Source organism: Vanacampus margaritifer, chromosome 7, assembly GCF_051991255.1.
Source record: "Vanacampus margaritifer isolate UIUO_Vmar chromosome 7, RoL_Vmar_1.0, whole genome shotgun sequence".
NCBI classification, from domain to species: domain Eukaryota; kingdom Metazoa; phylum Chordata; class Actinopteri; order Syngnathiformes; family Syngnathidae; genus Vanacampus; species Vanacampus margaritifer.
The window spans coordinates 2,730,046-2,746,245 of record NC_135438.1 but is presented as its reverse complement, the minus strand read 5'-3'; the positions used below and the strand labels follow the sequence as shown (position 1 = coordinate 2,746,245).

General features: G+C 38.6%; 2 protein-coding genes across 2 annotated transcripts; both read right to left on the bottom strand.

The window, feature by feature from the left end:
• Window positions 1–6,181: 6,181 nt before the first annotated feature.
• On the bottom strand, window positions 6,182–10,037 carry thumpd1 (THUMP domain containing 1). Its single transcript, XM_077569808.1, has 5 exons — window positions 9,828–10,037; window positions 8,752–8,914; window positions 8,576–8,661; window positions 8,209–8,371; window positions 6,182–7,332 (listed from the first exon to the last, which is right to left on the bottom strand). The coding sequence occupies exons 1-5, from the start codon at window positions 10,035–10,037 to the stop codon at window positions 6,890–6,892; spliced, it is 1,065 nt and encodes a 354-aa protein (XP_077425934.1). The 3' UTR covers window positions 6,182–6,889.
• Window positions 9,920–16,036, bottom strand: eri2 (ERI1 exoribonuclease family member 2). Its single transcript, XM_077569807.1, has 10 exons — window positions 15,840–16,036; window positions 15,223–15,287; window positions 15,058–15,138; window positions 14,861–14,988; window positions 13,888–14,053; window positions 13,721–13,821; window positions 12,959–13,040; window positions 12,789–12,877; window positions 11,341–12,158; window positions 9,920–10,063 (listed from the first exon to the last, which is right to left on the bottom strand). Exons 1-10 carry the CDS (start codon window positions 15,860–15,862, stop codon window positions 10,051–10,053), a joined length of 1,566 nt encoding a protein of 521 aa, XP_077425933.1. The 5' UTR covers window positions 15,863–16,036; the 3' UTR covers window positions 9,920–10,050.
• Between the last annotated feature and the right edge of the window lie 164 nt (window positions 16,037–16,200).

The window sequence follows — 16,200 nt, the reverse complement described above, 5'->3', positions numbered from 1 at the left end:
ATGTATATTTTTGCAAGATAAAAAGTCCTAAGATTACAAAAGCAAAGTATACAAAGTCAGAATCTTCAGAGAAAAGAGTCGCAATATTTTTATTCTTACAAAAATAAAACCATACGTTTTTCCGGAAAAAAAAGTCATTTTACGAATTCATTATTTTTTTCCTAGTTAAAAATAGACAAGAATGAAGAAGTATTTTTCGAGATAAAATTTAGAATCCTAAGAGAAAAATGTCATATCTATAGCAAAAAAAAGCCATATTTTTCTAGATATAAAGTCATAGTTGTATAAGAATATGTTGCACTTTTTTTACAACAATAATGACAATTTATTTTTCTAGGATAAAAAGTTCAAATAAAAAGACTAGAGCAGTTTTTTTTTTAATCTTACAAGACTAAAACCCACAGGGTTTTTTTTAAATAAAAAAACTAAAAAGTCGGAATATTAGGAAAATTTGATTTTTTTTTTTTAAGTCCCAATTTTGCAAGAATAATTACATGTTTTTTTTCCTTAAAAAAAAGGTAATAATAGTAAAAGAATAGAGTAGTATTTTTCTTTGATTAAAAAGTCCGAACCTTCCAAGGAAAGAGTCGTATTTAACTCTGAATCTTAAATGAATAAAGCCTTCCTATTCTCCGAGCACCATCAACTTGTGAGACCGCCCCCCCCCCCATCTTACTTCAGCTGGTGGGCACCGGCCCACAAATCCTGTTAGGGACCCCTCTGGGTGTGCGCGTGCGTGTGTGTACGTGCGTGTCATAACACACATGTTGCACTGTCACCCTCAGCTGCCAAACCAATCTGATGAGATCTTCTTGGAGAGAAAAACAAAACAAAGCCGTGAACAGAATAAGCGTCATTTAAATGTTACGAGGCAGCTGATTTTTTTTTTTTTTTTAAAGTTTCTTTTTTCAGGGTTGTGCAAAATCATTTATAATGATACTATCTAAAAAGAAGTAAGGATAAAAAAAATGTTAAGAATCATCTTTGTTGGCCAAGTATGTAAAAACACACGAGGGCCGCATTTGTCATCGATAGTATGCACAGTAGGATTATATTAGTATAAAAAGCAACCGTGACAAACAAAGACGCGACACAAACAGTAAGTACCGAGAGTCTTTATGTAATGTATGCGTACCATTAGTGCTATAGTACCAATGACAGCAGTGCTGACGTGGCAGAGAGTCAGCTGTTTTTCGCTTAATGCAGCCATTTTGAAGCAGGGCTCGAAAGTTAGAAAGAAAATTAGCCAAAGACACCAGGATCACTGATCGACATGAAATTGGGCGGACGTGCCCATCATGAGCGGACGCACAAAAAAGTCTCAAGGACTCATGCTGGTAATTAACCAGGAAGTCAGCCATTTTCGTTTTGAAGCAGCCATTTTGGGCAAAAACGAGGGCCCTGTTATGAAATTCAGCTAAAAAAGCCCTGTTAGCTAACAGTTAACGTTAGGGATGTTCGATGATGTTTTTTTTTTCCCAGAACAGTGTCAGTATGAGCATTGACTCTCAGATTTAAGACAATAACAAACAAAAACAACGTGAGCAAAGACCTTTCTGACGATGATTCGGCGATGCGTCAAGCTGCCGTAGTATAGCGCCAACTACTGCCAAGGAGGACTTACTACATGTCAGTTTTTTTGTTTTTGTTTTTTTAAATAGGGCCGGTATCGTTACTTGCCTATTCCTAGTTGCACATCTTTTTTTAGTAGGCCATCTAATGTGCGTTCAAATTTGATGAAAACGTCAAAGATTAGCCATAAGAAGCTTAGCATTATTGTGACTTTTATTTGTTTATTTTTAAATACTCCTTTTCTGCACCTTTAATGACATTTAGGCCACTTTGCCGCAGACGACCAAATGTAATGTCATGTAAATAATGTTTACTCGGATCTCGCAGTCACATAACCAGTCATTTACATGCAAATTGCTGCACATTGCTGCAGGTATTAACAAAACTCATTCGGCCACATTAATGGCCCTCCCGCTCGGCTTTTTCTTCCGCCACAAATGACTTCCCGCATAATCCTCATCAACAAAATCCCAACGGCCCACCTGTAGGATCGTCGGGGGGGGTGAACGCTAATAGCGGGCTGCTGAGGTTTGATAAGCATTTTTCTATTAGTACAATACAACATCCCTCCTCCCAGGCTATTACATGCACGCACTCCAAAATGTTCCCATCATCCAAACTAACAATGGATGGAAATAAACAAATATGTGCAGTGCGTGTGTGTGTGTGTGTGTGTGTGTGTGTGTGTGTGTGAAGAAGCAGCACCTGCCTGGAGGCCACAGGGGCACAAAACAGCTCGCCGCTAAATCCCAGTTTGGCACACGAGCACGTAATCATCACTTCTTCGTTTTCTTCTTGTCGCGCTGCAAGTTGTCAAGCATAATAACGCTGTAAGAAACACAACGCACACACACACACACACACACACACACACAAACACACACACACACACACACACATACACGAGGTGACTTGTGATGCACCGCGCAGCCTCATTTAAATAACAACGACACTCATCTGCCACGCCATTATGCAAACAAGTGTACAGTGGAACACAGTCTGTCTGTATACCGTTAAGGCAGATTTTTCTTTTTTGTGGAAAAAATGTTGATCCAAAAAATGAAGAAAATAAAAACGTTTTTTTTTTCCCCCAGATAAATAGCTGTCATATAGTGATAATAAAGTTTATTTATTTTTTAAGGAAAACGTTACAATCCAATAGTACCTTAAAAACTCAAAACTTGTATTTCAAATCATCTTTCCTTATTAAAATGAATGGAAAGGCCACAGTCGTGTTCAGTTCCATTACATTGTGCTCCGCCTGCTGTGCGTGGCTTGGCCACCAGGGGGCAATAATATGGTACCATGTGAACTAGAAGTAAAATCTATGATTATGAACATTATTAACTCTTTGACTGCCAGACGTTTTCAGAAACGGGTTGTCCCCAGTGCCAGCCGATTTTAAGCATTTTGACTGATCTTTCAAGGTCCATAGAAAATTATGTGTTTGGACTATGGAAACACACATACTACCAAATGAAAGATTGGACTCTCATCTTTCATCAGAAAAAAAAGTTTGTTTCTACCTTATTCCGTTTTTGAGTAATCAACAATAGAAAATGGTTAGTTTCACCTCTGTTTTGAAAAAAACGTCTTTTAACGTCTTTGGCACTCTTCCGTAGGATTTTACTAAACGTTATTTAACGTTTTTGGCAGTCAAAGAGTTAAATGCCTGCGAATATTGAGGTCTTGTCTGTCCACTGTTTGAGGTCAAATATCTGCCGTTTGAAGTTTTTTTAACATTGTGACACCGATGCTGTTTGTTACCTTTTTTGTGAAGTTTAGCATTGTATTAGCTAGCATTAAGCTAACACAAGGCATATTTATATGGTTTTGTGAAGACAAAAAGCTGCAGTAATACAAGAATAAAGCCTCCCCACTCATCTATACGGCACTAATAATAGTCGTTCTTTGCAGAGGACAAAGAATATATGTGAGATGTGAATATTATTACAGTACATTGCTTGGCGACTGCATTGTTGCACTTTTTGCTTTCAATCCGTTGCTGTTATAGCGCCGCAACATAGATGTTATTAAGCGTTAGCATTAAGCTAGCATACGAAAGTTTAAGCCTTAACGTTGTTCCGTTGTTGTAATTATTGATGCCACACAGTCCTTGCAGTGCATAGAGCAGAGGCTGCACGTGAAGCGTGGAGAGGCGGGGGTGCTTGGAGGCCATTGTTCAGCCAAAGTGAGACAAACGAGACCCTGGAGAACACTACTTAGCTGCTCATAAAGGTCAAATATGGAGGCACAGTGGCTAATCCCCGAACCCCCGGGGACGCCCATGGATGCTGTTGTTTCACAGCCGTGTGACATTTAAACCCGAGCGCGCCACACAACGTTGTGGATGTGTCTCCAGCCTCCGGTTTGGCTCTAGAGTGCCCGCTGAGGGTTAATTAGACGTGGACTCTGAGGTCATTTCTAACCACGTTCTCCCATTGCTAACTATGTTTAAGTTCAGACATTTCTTTATTGGATGTAATGTAAGCCAAACCCACACTTTTTTTTTTTTGAGAAATACAGCTAATGACTGAATTAAGTAATAAATGTGCTACATTAAAATGAAAAAAAATGAAGATATACTTGTAGTATTAACACGGTTTTCCCCAAATTAAATGTAAGATACAAATAAAGTTGATTTTAAAAAAAATGGGGGGGGGGGTTATTTATTTTTTAAAAAGTGCTATTTTTCAACGACAACAAAAAAATCTGGATGTCGCCTGAGGATGAGTTATAAGCCTGAATTTTCAGATAAATTAATACATTTTTGTACAAATCTTACAGTGTACATGTACAAGTTTACTGATTAGTATTTAGGTTTTTTTTTTTATCGCAATAATCAATTTATAGATTTGTATCGGGATTAATCGGTATCGAATCGAATCGTGACCTATGAATCTTGATACGAATGGAATCATCAGTTACATCAGAGGCAATTCACACCCCTAATATATATATATATAAAGGAAAAAAGGTCAAAATCTTGCAATGAAATAGATTTCTGATGATGAAATTTATATTACAAGAGTCACTTTTAAAAATATTACCTTTTTCCTCAAAAAGTAAAGCTTTATAAATAGCATAATTTTCATAAAATTCTGACTTTAGTTTTGTTGTACAGTATATAACAACTTAATTCTGCTTTTGAGTGTGTGTGTGTGGGGGGGGGGGCAAACATTCGTCCGCATAGAAAGCACAAAATCTCATTAAATATTGTTGTGGCCAGCTTTTACTGTGCTGAAGGCAGCTACATCATTAAAATTCCACCGCGGTGCTCGCTATATGTTAGCCGTCACGTCCTCGAGTCATGTCTAATTGGCTAATCTAATCAGAAAAGTAGTCTGAGTTGTCTGCGGGGTCACACACTGATTGGAGGCGCTGAGGGACAACAACGCTGGTGAGGCAAATTTTGTAGGTAAATATCCCGGAGATAACGAAACCCGGGTCAGCAACGGTTCAGCCAAAGTGTAACGAGCACTGAGAAAGCCAAAAACGATGTTGGGTTGAGTGTGACACTGATTAAATAAACATTTCTCCTGTAAAGAAAAACAACGCAGTGCAATACAATAAAGTCAACATACCTGAAATGCCACTGTCTCGTTATTTGGGGGTGCGTACACTTGTGCAACCACATTATCTTACTTTTACTTAATCTTTATTTGGTTTAGTTGAACAGGTTAAAGGTCACGTTATTGGTGTAAATGTTTTTGAAAAGCTTTATCTTGGTCTGTTTTTCTTTGATAACAAAAACCTGGAATTTGAGCTGGGGTGTGCAGAATTTTGAAATCTGTATAAAGTACTGTTTTTTAACTTTAGCTAAAAATAATAATAAAATAAAATAATTTTATAACAAAATCCTGTAATTTTAGCTGGGGTGTGCATCATTTTAAAATTGCTATAAAGTAATGGTTTTTAATTTTAATTTTAGCTAAAAAAAAATTGCACTGATGCCAGTCATACTGCATGCATCGTGCCTTAGCATTAGCATATGCGCTAACATTACTGTACATGGCCGCTTGGTTATTAATTACAATTTACAACATAAACGAATCGAACTGATTTAAACTATTACTAGTATTGTACTAAACTACTGTAGTAGATAAAATCAAATTAGATCGTTTATGAGGAAAATAAGAGAGAAAACTGTATTTCGGCGGACGCTAACGTTAGCTGTTAGCATGCCATGGCCTTCCTACCTGTAAGCCGACCTCCTGGTGGAATCGTTTTGTTTTCATATACATCATGTAAATATATAAAACTATATATTTTATATATTCCAGCTACGTCGTCGTCTGTATGCACTACAGTTGATAGTTCATTAAAAAAAGAAGAAGAAAAAAAAGCAGTCAGCGTGCGCAAGTAAATGCAAGTCTGGCTCCACCTGATGGCACACAGGAGCATTACAGCAATAATTCAATCAATAGTATTGATGACGAGGATAATTACTAAAAATAATCGTATGATTACCTGAACAACAAAGAATGTGTGCATGTCTGGGACTCCAAAACATAACAAATTGTCTAATAGGAAAGCAATTGGTATAATAATTGTTTTTTGGTGTGTGGGTCTTCTTAAGTCAAAAGATTAAAGTATGAAATTCATAAAGTACATGAGTCAAAACCTTGTTTATTTCTGGACGTTTCTTTACAGAAAAACAGAATATGACACATGAAAAAGAAACATCGGAAAGTTAAAAAGACACAAACGGTTAAGGCCGAATCCCACTGAGCTGCAAACGTTGCGAATGTTGAATTTGGCAAATATGAGGTTGTCTGTCTCTGACATATTGCGACATTTCTGTGACAAGGCATGAATTAACCTGAAATCGGAGTCAAATTGACGCACACAATGGATGAAAATGATTATTTTCTGTTTACTTTTTATTAGAAGATGTAATTATTGGCTATTTTTGTGCAGTCCACGTCATCGCTGTGACATTTTGCGTACACGCAACACGGCCCAGTTCATTTTGGACTTATTTCCTGGTCTATTGTGCTATAAAAGGTGCGGATGACGTCAAGTATTGTCATAATTCAGACAGAAATATTTCCTACCCATCTCATGTTTGAAATTGTTCCTTCAAGAAAGAAAAAAGAAAAAGACGTGACTGGCGAACACATGAAACCCTAACCCTAACCCTAACCCAAGGAAATTTTGAACATGTTCGAAATGTCCTTGCGACAAAGTCAACTGCTTACTTGGCCAACTCTGACGAAACATTTGCAACGTTCTCAGCTCAGTGGCATACGACCTTTTTACTAACTAAAAAAAAAAAAATCAAATTTTACAAATAAAAAATCAAACTAAAAAACAGTTACTCTCCATCACCTCCCCGTTTAATATCATCGTCCTCCATTGCAGATTCTTCCTGCGTGTCTTCCTCACCAGGGTGCTTCTTCTCATCCTCGCTGCCACCTGCAGCTGGTTCGGCAACAGTGTCGCATTCCTCCTCCTTGGCCGCTTCCTCCTCGCCAGCAGGTGCTTCATCTGCTTTTTCGGTTCCGGTGCCGTCTTCTTCCTTCTTGGCCGCTTCCTCCTCACCGGCGGGTGCTTCGGCTGCTTTTTCCGTTCCAGTGCCGCTATCCTCCTTCTTGGGCTCGTCATCCTTGAGCACTTCCTGTAGGTTGTACTTCCTGTAGCGCGTGTACTCGCGGACCACGCTAACACAGCACACGCTCTTGATCACCTCCAAGATGATGGTGAGGTCCGGATGTGTCAGGTCCACCTTGTTCTTGGGGTTTAGTTTGCCAACCAGGCCTTGGAGGGACACATATGGGGAAAAACAATGAAAATTGGAGGGAGAAATTGTTAGGCGCTGTTCCCCTCCAGTCCCATAGGATGCGATAATGAGCAAGTGCTGGAGGGTGGTTGTTGTTTTTTTCCAGCCACAGCGCCATCTGCTGCATCTGATGGGTCACTGCTCCACATTCAGTTCATATATTGGCTCAGCTATGTGAAAAACACGTTAATTTGTGTCTTTTTTTTCTCTTTTTTTATGTTTTTGGGATGACAATGAACGCGGACATTTTCAAAACGTCAAAATCTAAAAAATGAAAAAAAGTGTTTTTCAGATAACAGCTATAAAACGCACGACAGCTTTTAACTCATTTGCTCTCAATATGTTCTATTTTAAATGTTTTAAGTGTCCCGAAGATGTATTTATTCGTTTTTTTTTATGCTAGAGCACACAGAAGGCTTTGTTGCAGCCTCTCAACTGCAAGAACGGTTTAAAAAAATGGTAGCTATTACACAAACGGCCAGCAGATGGCAGCAGAGCAAAGGAAATGAATCAGGACCATGTTGAAAAAAAAAAACTAAATTACTCACAATTCTAAATAAATAGATTTGTGAATAATGATGAAACTTAGCTATATTCTAATTGCTGCAAAATGGAAACAGATATAAATATCCTTTTTTTCCTGATGAAAGAAGATACTTTGATCTTTCTTTTGGTAGGTGTTTGTTTTTATAGCAATAGAACACAATATTCTGCGGGCCTTGCAAAATCAGTCAAAATCCAGTCAAACAGCCGGGAGTGAAGGGAATTGCTTCAGTGAAAATGACTGGGAGTGAATGAGTTAATCAATGCATTTGAAAGAACGCTAACAAGCTAACAAAAGAGTCGTAGATTACCGGCAATAGCCTTGATGACGTCGTCCCTCTTGTTGTGGCTGTTGTTGCGCGCCTTGAAAGCGATCTGGTAGGTGGCACAGTTGGGTTTCTTGAACCAAGGCTCCAGAAAGGTGGACAGATACTTCAGCATGTCATCTGGGAAGGCCCTGCACGTGCCCGTTACCTGCGTGGCACACAAACTCACGTTGCTACCTTAGCTGCTGGCCCTCTGAGGTAAGTATAAAAAGTGACCCGCGACAAAAATCAGTTTGATGGAAGTAGTGAAAAACAAGGTGCAGTCACCCATCGTTCGAAGCCTGAAAAACCTTTTGTAGTCAGGTTGCTAACTGTTAGCACACCAACTGTTTTAATTTTTTTTGCATCTCACCGGCAGCATGCGAAGGATGACACGGGTCTTTTTCTTCTTTGTGGCGTGCAAATCGGACAGAATGTGATGAACCAGCTTGTCGGACTCTACAGTAAAAAAAAAAAAAAAAAAAAAACAGCAGAAATTAAAATCTCCTGCTCGCCATTTTTTGTTTTTTTTACAGCCAAGATGTTTACCCAGATTGCGAGTTCTGATGAAGATGACGTTGTTGGCCCCGCTCTCCAGAGCCTGGAAACGTCGCTCTTGTTTCGCGTCGCACGCTCGCAGCTGTGCCACCTCTTTCTTCAGAGCGTCTTCCACACCTTCTTCCTCGCTGCATGCGCCAGCGTCCTCTTCCAACTGACAGCAGAAAGGTCGCACTTTGTCAATGTCAGATAATGCGTTTAAATTGTTATGCAACAAGAAAGCGGAAAACGTTATTTGAAAGTCAAACCCTTGTTGGAAATCCTAACCCAGGCTTGAAACTTTACTGTGAAACCCTAACTAGTACTACATTGTTTCTCTACTTAAGAATGTTTAAGATGATCAAACGAATGTAAATAAAACTTTCCCAGCACTGCCAGGTCCCAGAGAGATTCAGGACATTTCCAGAACTAGACCTCATGGGAGAGTTCCACGGGGAAAACACTGCGGCCCAAAAAGAACATAAAGGTTTGTCCTTTGCTAAAAACACATGTGAATTATTCCCAAGACTTCTGGGAGAATATTCTATGGCCTAGCGGGGACAAAAGTAGCACTTTTGGGAAGGTATGTGGCGTAAATATAACAGGATTCCAAAAAATGAACAGGATTCCAAAAAATGAACATCATACCATTTGCATGGTATTTGTAGTGCGATTTGCTAATTCAGGACCTGGATAACTTGCTATGATTGATGTAACCGTGAATTTGGCCCTTTATAAAATTAATAATAATAAAATGATGAAGGAGAATGTTCAGACATCAGTTTGTGAGCTCAAGCTGAAGCAGGACAATGATCCAAAACTCAGCATCAAGTCAACTTCAACGTCACAAGCCTTCAAGTGTTGCTGAATTAAAGCAATTCTCCAAGAAGACTCGGCCAAAACATTTCCTCGGACATGTGAAAGACTTGAGTTATTGAAAACGCTTGATGTCAGTTGTTGCTTCTGAGGCTGGCCAGACAAAGTTTTGATGAAGTGTATTTTTTTTAACACTCACCCGTAGGTGTAAAAATGATAAACTATGGTTTCGATCTAATGTGAAAAAGGACCAGTGTGATGCGTTCACTGACCTTCTCGGGTCCGTACAGCTGGTCCGCGTACTCGCTGAGTAGGTTGAAGGCCTCCGCCGTGCACTTCCTCTGGTTCATGTTGCATGTGATCAGGATGCCCTGCATGCCCACCTCCAGTTCCCTGGAGCCCCTCCAGCGTTTAGCGTGATGCTGGCCGCCCATGAAGTGTTTCTTTCCGCGCTTCCGAAACTCGTCTTGCGCCGCCGCCATCTTGGCAATGACGTCACTGGATATCGCTATTAATAAATTGGATATTTACTTTTTAAACTTACGTTAGCTTCGCCGCTTAACGTAGCGAGGCTGAGAAGCGAATTTAAAGCGACACGCAATATTAAAAAAACAAACTAAAAAAACACGTCGATTGTTATAATGAAGTAAAGTTGAACGTGTTAGAGACGTGCGTTCAACTAGAAAATGGAACTCGGTGACGGAAGGACGCCACATTCACGTTTTGATGGACAGTGTGCGAGGGGAGACGAAAAGCTCACCCTCGATTTACGCATGTAATTATTATACAACCTTAATTGAATGGTGTTTCCAACAACTAGTGGGGAAATATTATCTGTTTCCCATCGTGTTGATTGCAAGAGTATGCTGTTTTATGACAGACGCTTCTTTCCTTTTCAAACAAGCCTTCTACGGCGTGAGAAGGGGGACAAACATCTCGCGAGGATTTGCTCCAAGCAAACATTCTACAGAATGCTTAGAGGGACAAAAGAGAGGGAGGGGGGGGGGGGGGGGCGGGGGGTGTCGTAGTCAGGATTATCGTGATCAACTCAAATCATTAAATGTTTGGTTCAGTTGAGCGTTTATTGTAAAATAACAAAACCACACTTAATTCTGTTTCATCACTCTCTCAACCTGACAATTGCAAAACATTTTAACTGTAAAACGGAATTAAGAAATTGTATTTATTGGCTTTCTTTGTCGTATCAAATATTATACGGACGAAAGTCTCACTCAGGTTCGCAAGTCAAATGTAACAAAGTTTATGCAATTAAAGTTATATGTATATAAATTCAAACTACTTCACGGAAGAACGCCTAATGTCAACAAAATGTGGTTTATTTACATTTTTATTCCAGAAAACATTCAAATATTGCAGCCCAAGGGTTTAACCCACAGGCCAGATCTGGCAACATCATTTTTACAGAGCCCGCGAAAGCAAACATAGGTGATAATACTAACAATGCGATATTGCAAATTTCCAATAATTTTGTTTTTGTAAATTCATTTTTTTAATATATTTTTTCACATAAACTTGAAAAATAGTTGAATAAATAATTAGCCTTAATTTGTTGTGTATTTGTAATAATATGATAAGCTGATTAAATATTTTTTGGTTTCGCAGACATAACACCCTCTTTTTAGCTAACCTATAAGACTAAAACTTTTATGTACAGTTGACCACCGGTCAAAATCATTCATCTCTACTTCATCATGCTTGAAACCATCATTTGAACCCCCTAAAATGACATGATTAGTTTTTCTTAATATTATGGTGAAGTCTTACCAGCTCTTCCTCAGCGTGGACTTCTGAGGCGGCCGCGTGTCCCTGACATGAGCCGATGAAATGGACCGCCTCACTTTTAAAGCAGACTCCCACTTGAAAAACTGGCACCCCTTATTCTTGGTTGGCCCCGCCCCCCTGCCGCCACCTGAGCGGCGACCGGCACAGCAGTAGAACCCCTTGCCTTGGTTGGGTCCCCCATTGGACACCTGCAGACGCTTGGCACGGCGTCCACAGTTGCACAACGGTGATGTCATCTTCCCATTGGTCGGTAAAAAAGAAAGGACGCCGGTATTTTGCATCCCGGAGGCGCCACTGGCACCGGGACGCAAAATGGCGACGTCAGGAGTGGGTGTCCTCTCCTGGATGAAGAAGCATTTGGTCTTGAATACGGAGGGTGTGTTTGATTTAATCACCACTGGAGCCTCAGGATCTTCCACGTGGTCATCTGGAAAAAACGTCCCCTCGGAGTCCTCCAGAACCATGTCGTCGTATGTGGATCGGTTCTCATCTTCCACAGAGAACTCCTCCACACTTTTAGAATTTGAGATTGGAGGTTCAAGGCCGCCAATGACGGTGGAGCACAGAACCAGGCCACTGGTGTTGTTGTCCGGGAAGCCCCACAGTGGCCTTTTCCTACCGTCCAGAACTGTCTTTGGGGACACCAGACTTTGAATGGTGTCTAGGCCCTCGAGGTTTAGGACCACATTTTTATTCCCGGTGGATGCTAGTTTATTTTTTGCGGGCTGATGGTTTTCGCTGTTGGAACCATGGGCTTTTTCACTGTTTTTTGCCAGCGTGGGTTTGACTGCCGATGTGGTCTGTGATAAGAGAACAACAATTGTTACAGTAGTAGCAGTTTGGCAATTAGTTAAGAATTCATCTTTGTCTTTGGAAAGTTTGCTAGCAGAATGCTAACGCACAATGCAAAAAATGTTACAGACAAGCTAAGGAAGCTAGCATCAATATCAGGGTGTTAAAATGATACTTTTATTCTATTTTAACTACGACTTTATCTTGGGAAAATTTGCTTTTGTAACTTTATTTTAAATCTTTTATAATTTATCATTATTTAATTCTCATTAGTTTTTGTTTCATTATTACAAAATCCCCCAAAAATTATTGCAGATTTAAATCTAGTAAAATTAGAAAATTTAATTATTTATTTATTTAATTAATTATTATTATTATTATTATAATTTTAATAATTAATGTGCAGTACTTATACAGTCAATATGTTATTATTTACAGTATACTGTACCATATTTCTATTTAACTGCAGCTCAAATGATCCCTTTAAGCATACGCGTCTAAATATCACATTAAAAGCAGCAGACCATAAAAAAACATGTTTCTTTATTCATTTAAAAAAAAATGCTTGTGAAGCAAGTCAGCGGGGATCACGGGCGGGTGGCTCAGGAACCAGGGTGTGAGTTGGGACGTCCACTCACCCACTCCAAGCTTCTTGTGATCTTCATCACGCATCCATCCCTCATCATCCTCGCTGCCAGCTGAGCTGTGTTCTTAGCATCATCCAGACCTAATAAAATGGAATCATTTGTAAATGTAAGATGAAGAATTGATGGATAAAGTATGAGTAGAGGTGAAGCTCTTCACGTACCAGAATGTTCTCTGCCAGAAAACTGTATTCCCAAATCTTGTAGCGCTCCATTCAGACCTTTAGGTTTCCTGCTGTAGAACATCTACACAAGACAAAATCATGTTTAAAGCCACGAGGGGGCGCTATCGCAACAGCGACACGAGACTGAATGCCTCCGCCATAAATGGATCATTTTAAACAGAGAAGTGAACTTACAGCCCAATCACACCAACCGGTTAATGGACAAATATGTATTGTTTGTGGATGATTTTATTTTAGTTAAATGTTTATGGTCTTAATGTCGATACATGCTTTTTTTTATCATAGTTTTATTCCTGTGAAATTCATGTGAAACTGTTTTTAATCTTGTGAAATGATTATCGGTACTTTAATTTCTAAAAATGCTCCTGTAAAATTCGAATTTATAATTAATTTCCCCCCCCCTCTCCTATACAGTTTTACTTTTGTAAAATTATGACTATTCTTGTGAAATTTACACCTTTTTCTTCACAATATTATGACTTTATTCTAGTAAATTGACATCTTTATTTTCATAAAATTAATTAATTAATTTGTCTTGTAACATTATGGCTTAAGTTTTTTTTACACAATAGTTTTTTCTCATAATATTGTTCTGTTATCTGAAAATTACGTTAATTGTAATATTTTGACTTCATTCTCAATGTCATACTATATATATATATATATATATATATATATATATATATATAATTAGTGTGACATTAACACCTCTTTGTCATAAGAAGTGCAAAACAAACGTACCCTGTAGGTGTTCCTTAGGTCGATCCAGCTGTTGAGCACGTCAGGTTTGTGGATCTGCTTGCGTTTACACTCATAGTGCAAACAAACGCCGAGGTCCCAATCTGATACCATGTTCGATTAATTAGGACATGTTTAAAAATGGATGTGTGAACATTTTGTTATTCTACCTGACCACGTGAGGAAAGCACAGAGCTTTTGTTGTCCGGGCGACTTATTGAGGGAGCTCTGTTGCCGGGCGGCAAACACCACACCCTTTTCCAAGCTTAGCTTCTGCAGCCAGCGGCCGAACTGAGAGAGACAAATACGGAGGGGGACACCCGCCTCCACCTGCGTCTGGAGGACACGCAAAAAAAAAACAAAAAAAAAAAACATCTCCGTTAGTAACTCTTGCCTTTTCCAAATAAAGTACATAACTTGGGTATGATTGACACATCACATAAATACTTGTATAACGTAAATCCAATGAATACTGTACATGTTTAAGTCATCAATAACATGAATACTGCCTCATGGCCACTTATCATTTTACTAATTTCTTCTCGTAAAATTTGGATTTAACTATTCAAAACGTATTTTTGTTTCTTGTAATGTTTATTTTTCATATTAATTTAGTAAATGTTTTTGGAAAATTAGTTTTCCCCCCAGCTAGATATACAGTAGTCTTTTTTTTAAGAAATTACAGTCCTTTTCTGACAATATTATGGTTATATTCTAGTTTAAAAATAAAATGAAAATAAAATCACACATTTTATCCTTGCAATTTTACACCTATATTCTTGTAAAATTGTTTTTGTACCACTATTGTTTTATTTAAAAAATAAAAATAAAAAAACGTTTTCCTTGCAAAGTACAGTAAATATTTTACTTTTTTTCCCTAGTATTAATATAGTTTTATACTAGTGATTTTTTTTTCTTAGAATACTAAAACTTATAATGTTTTATATTGTAAATGCATGGTTTTATTCTTCTAAATGCTGTAATTCTTCTTGTACAATTACCGAGATATAGTTCCCCCTCCACCCCACCCCAACATAATATACATTTATTCCTGTAAAAAATTAAAATAAAAATCCTCCTCAATACTACTCATTTATGGCGATTTAAAAAAAAAAAAGAAGTCTTTTAGATCTTTGCAGTCACCTGTGTGATGCCGGTTAGCTCGGTGCAGAAAGCTGACAGTATGGGACGCTCCTGAGGTTGAACATACGCGTGAAACTCTGACTCAATCTCCCTCGTGGATGTATTGAGAAGAACAGCCGGGAACTCTACTACAAAAGAAGGGGGGGGGGGGTGAATGAAATTGCAAAAAACAACGCAATTTGAAAAATGAAACTTACTTATTTCCTGAGTGTGGTTGGTTTTCTCTCGCCAGCATGTGGACTCAAAATCAATAACGATCAGGTATGAAAATGTTTGATCTGACACAAAATATTAAATACAATATATTATGAAATGCCACGTTGTAAATTTGCATGTTTGTTTAAATTAACCGTGTCACTAACTTGTCAGCAGAGTCTTTTCTTGCCCAGTGGATGACTGCCTACGTTGCCTCAGCAGTCCTAATTCTCTGTAGACACCAATATAATAATATATTGTAAATAACATACATGTGTAGTGGTGTGACGCCTGAGATGACCAAAGAAAAATAACCACCACTCCAGGTTGACACATTAATTGAACATTGTTATCAGAAACTGATGCTGCTAACCTCTGCTCAAATACTGCAGCTCTTCTTACCTTTTGGATTTGACACGATACTTTGACTCAAAGTGGTTCTTTCACTTTGGAACTTTGTCCAGTCTATCTGATCACGTGATGAAAAAAAAAAGAGGATGTGGACGTGGTTATCACGGAAATTAGCCTCAGTTACGTCACGATCTGGCAAAAATTGAGGGCTCAATCACAGTCAGACATATTTTTATAATATGTCAATCGTCACATGACAAAAGTTTTGTTTGGTTGTTGAATCTCGCGCCTGATGGGTGATTAGGTACTTCAAATACTCGACTATTTGTTTACGAGACATTAGTCAATTTTAAATAATATGACCTTAGTTGCCTTAGCCACAACATACTAGCCGCTTAGCCGGTCATTCCCTAAATTTTATGTCGATACTCACTTGGCTAGCTTCTTTGTCGACATTTCCACCACTCGAGCTTGTCTGTTTTACTCCCGTAGCATCATTTGCGACGACATTTGGCGTTTAGGTGAGGCTTTCTTATTTATCAAATCGCGCTTTCTTTTGAAACGCGTCGGATGCATGATTCTGTGTTTGGCTAGTTTGGTTTGCAAGGCAGCGAAGTCGATAGCAGAGTCGGTGAACACGTCTTTGTTGAACTTCAAAATAAAATAAAAAATTCTGATTTCAGCATGCTAATATTGTAGAACACCTCCAAGAAATATGTATTAATGATAAAATATGTTTTACAATTTCACCTGGGTCCAAAATTACCATAAACCGCAAGCATTCTTAGCGATGT

Excerpts from the sequence above, each read along its gene's own strand:
- thumpd1 (XM_077569808.1), bottom strand. The coding sequence starts at position 10,037 with ATGGCGGCGGCGCAAGACGAGTTTCGGAAGCGCGGAAAGAAACACTTC. Across the intron at positions 8,915-9,827 it reads AGCTGTACGGACCCGAGAAG|TTGGAAGAGGACGCTGGCGC; the intron begins GTCAGTGAACGC and ends TTCTGCTGTCAG. Across the intron at positions 8,372-8,575 it reads TCATCCTTCGCATGCTGCCG|GTAACGGGCACGTGCAGGGC; the intron begins GTGAGATGCAAA and ends TGTGCCACGCAG.
- eri2 (XM_077569807.1), bottom strand. The coding sequence starts at position 15,862 with ATGTCGACAAAGAAGCTAGCCAA. Across the intron at positions 13,822-13,887 it reads TGCTTTCCTCACGTGGTCAG|ATTGGGACCTCGGCGTTTGT; the intron begins GTAGAATAACAA and ends ACATGGTATCAG. Across the intron at positions 13,041-13,720 it reads ACCTAAGGAACACCTACAGG|ATGTTCTACAGCAGGAAACC; the intron begins GTACGTTTGTTT and ends TGTCTTGTGTAG.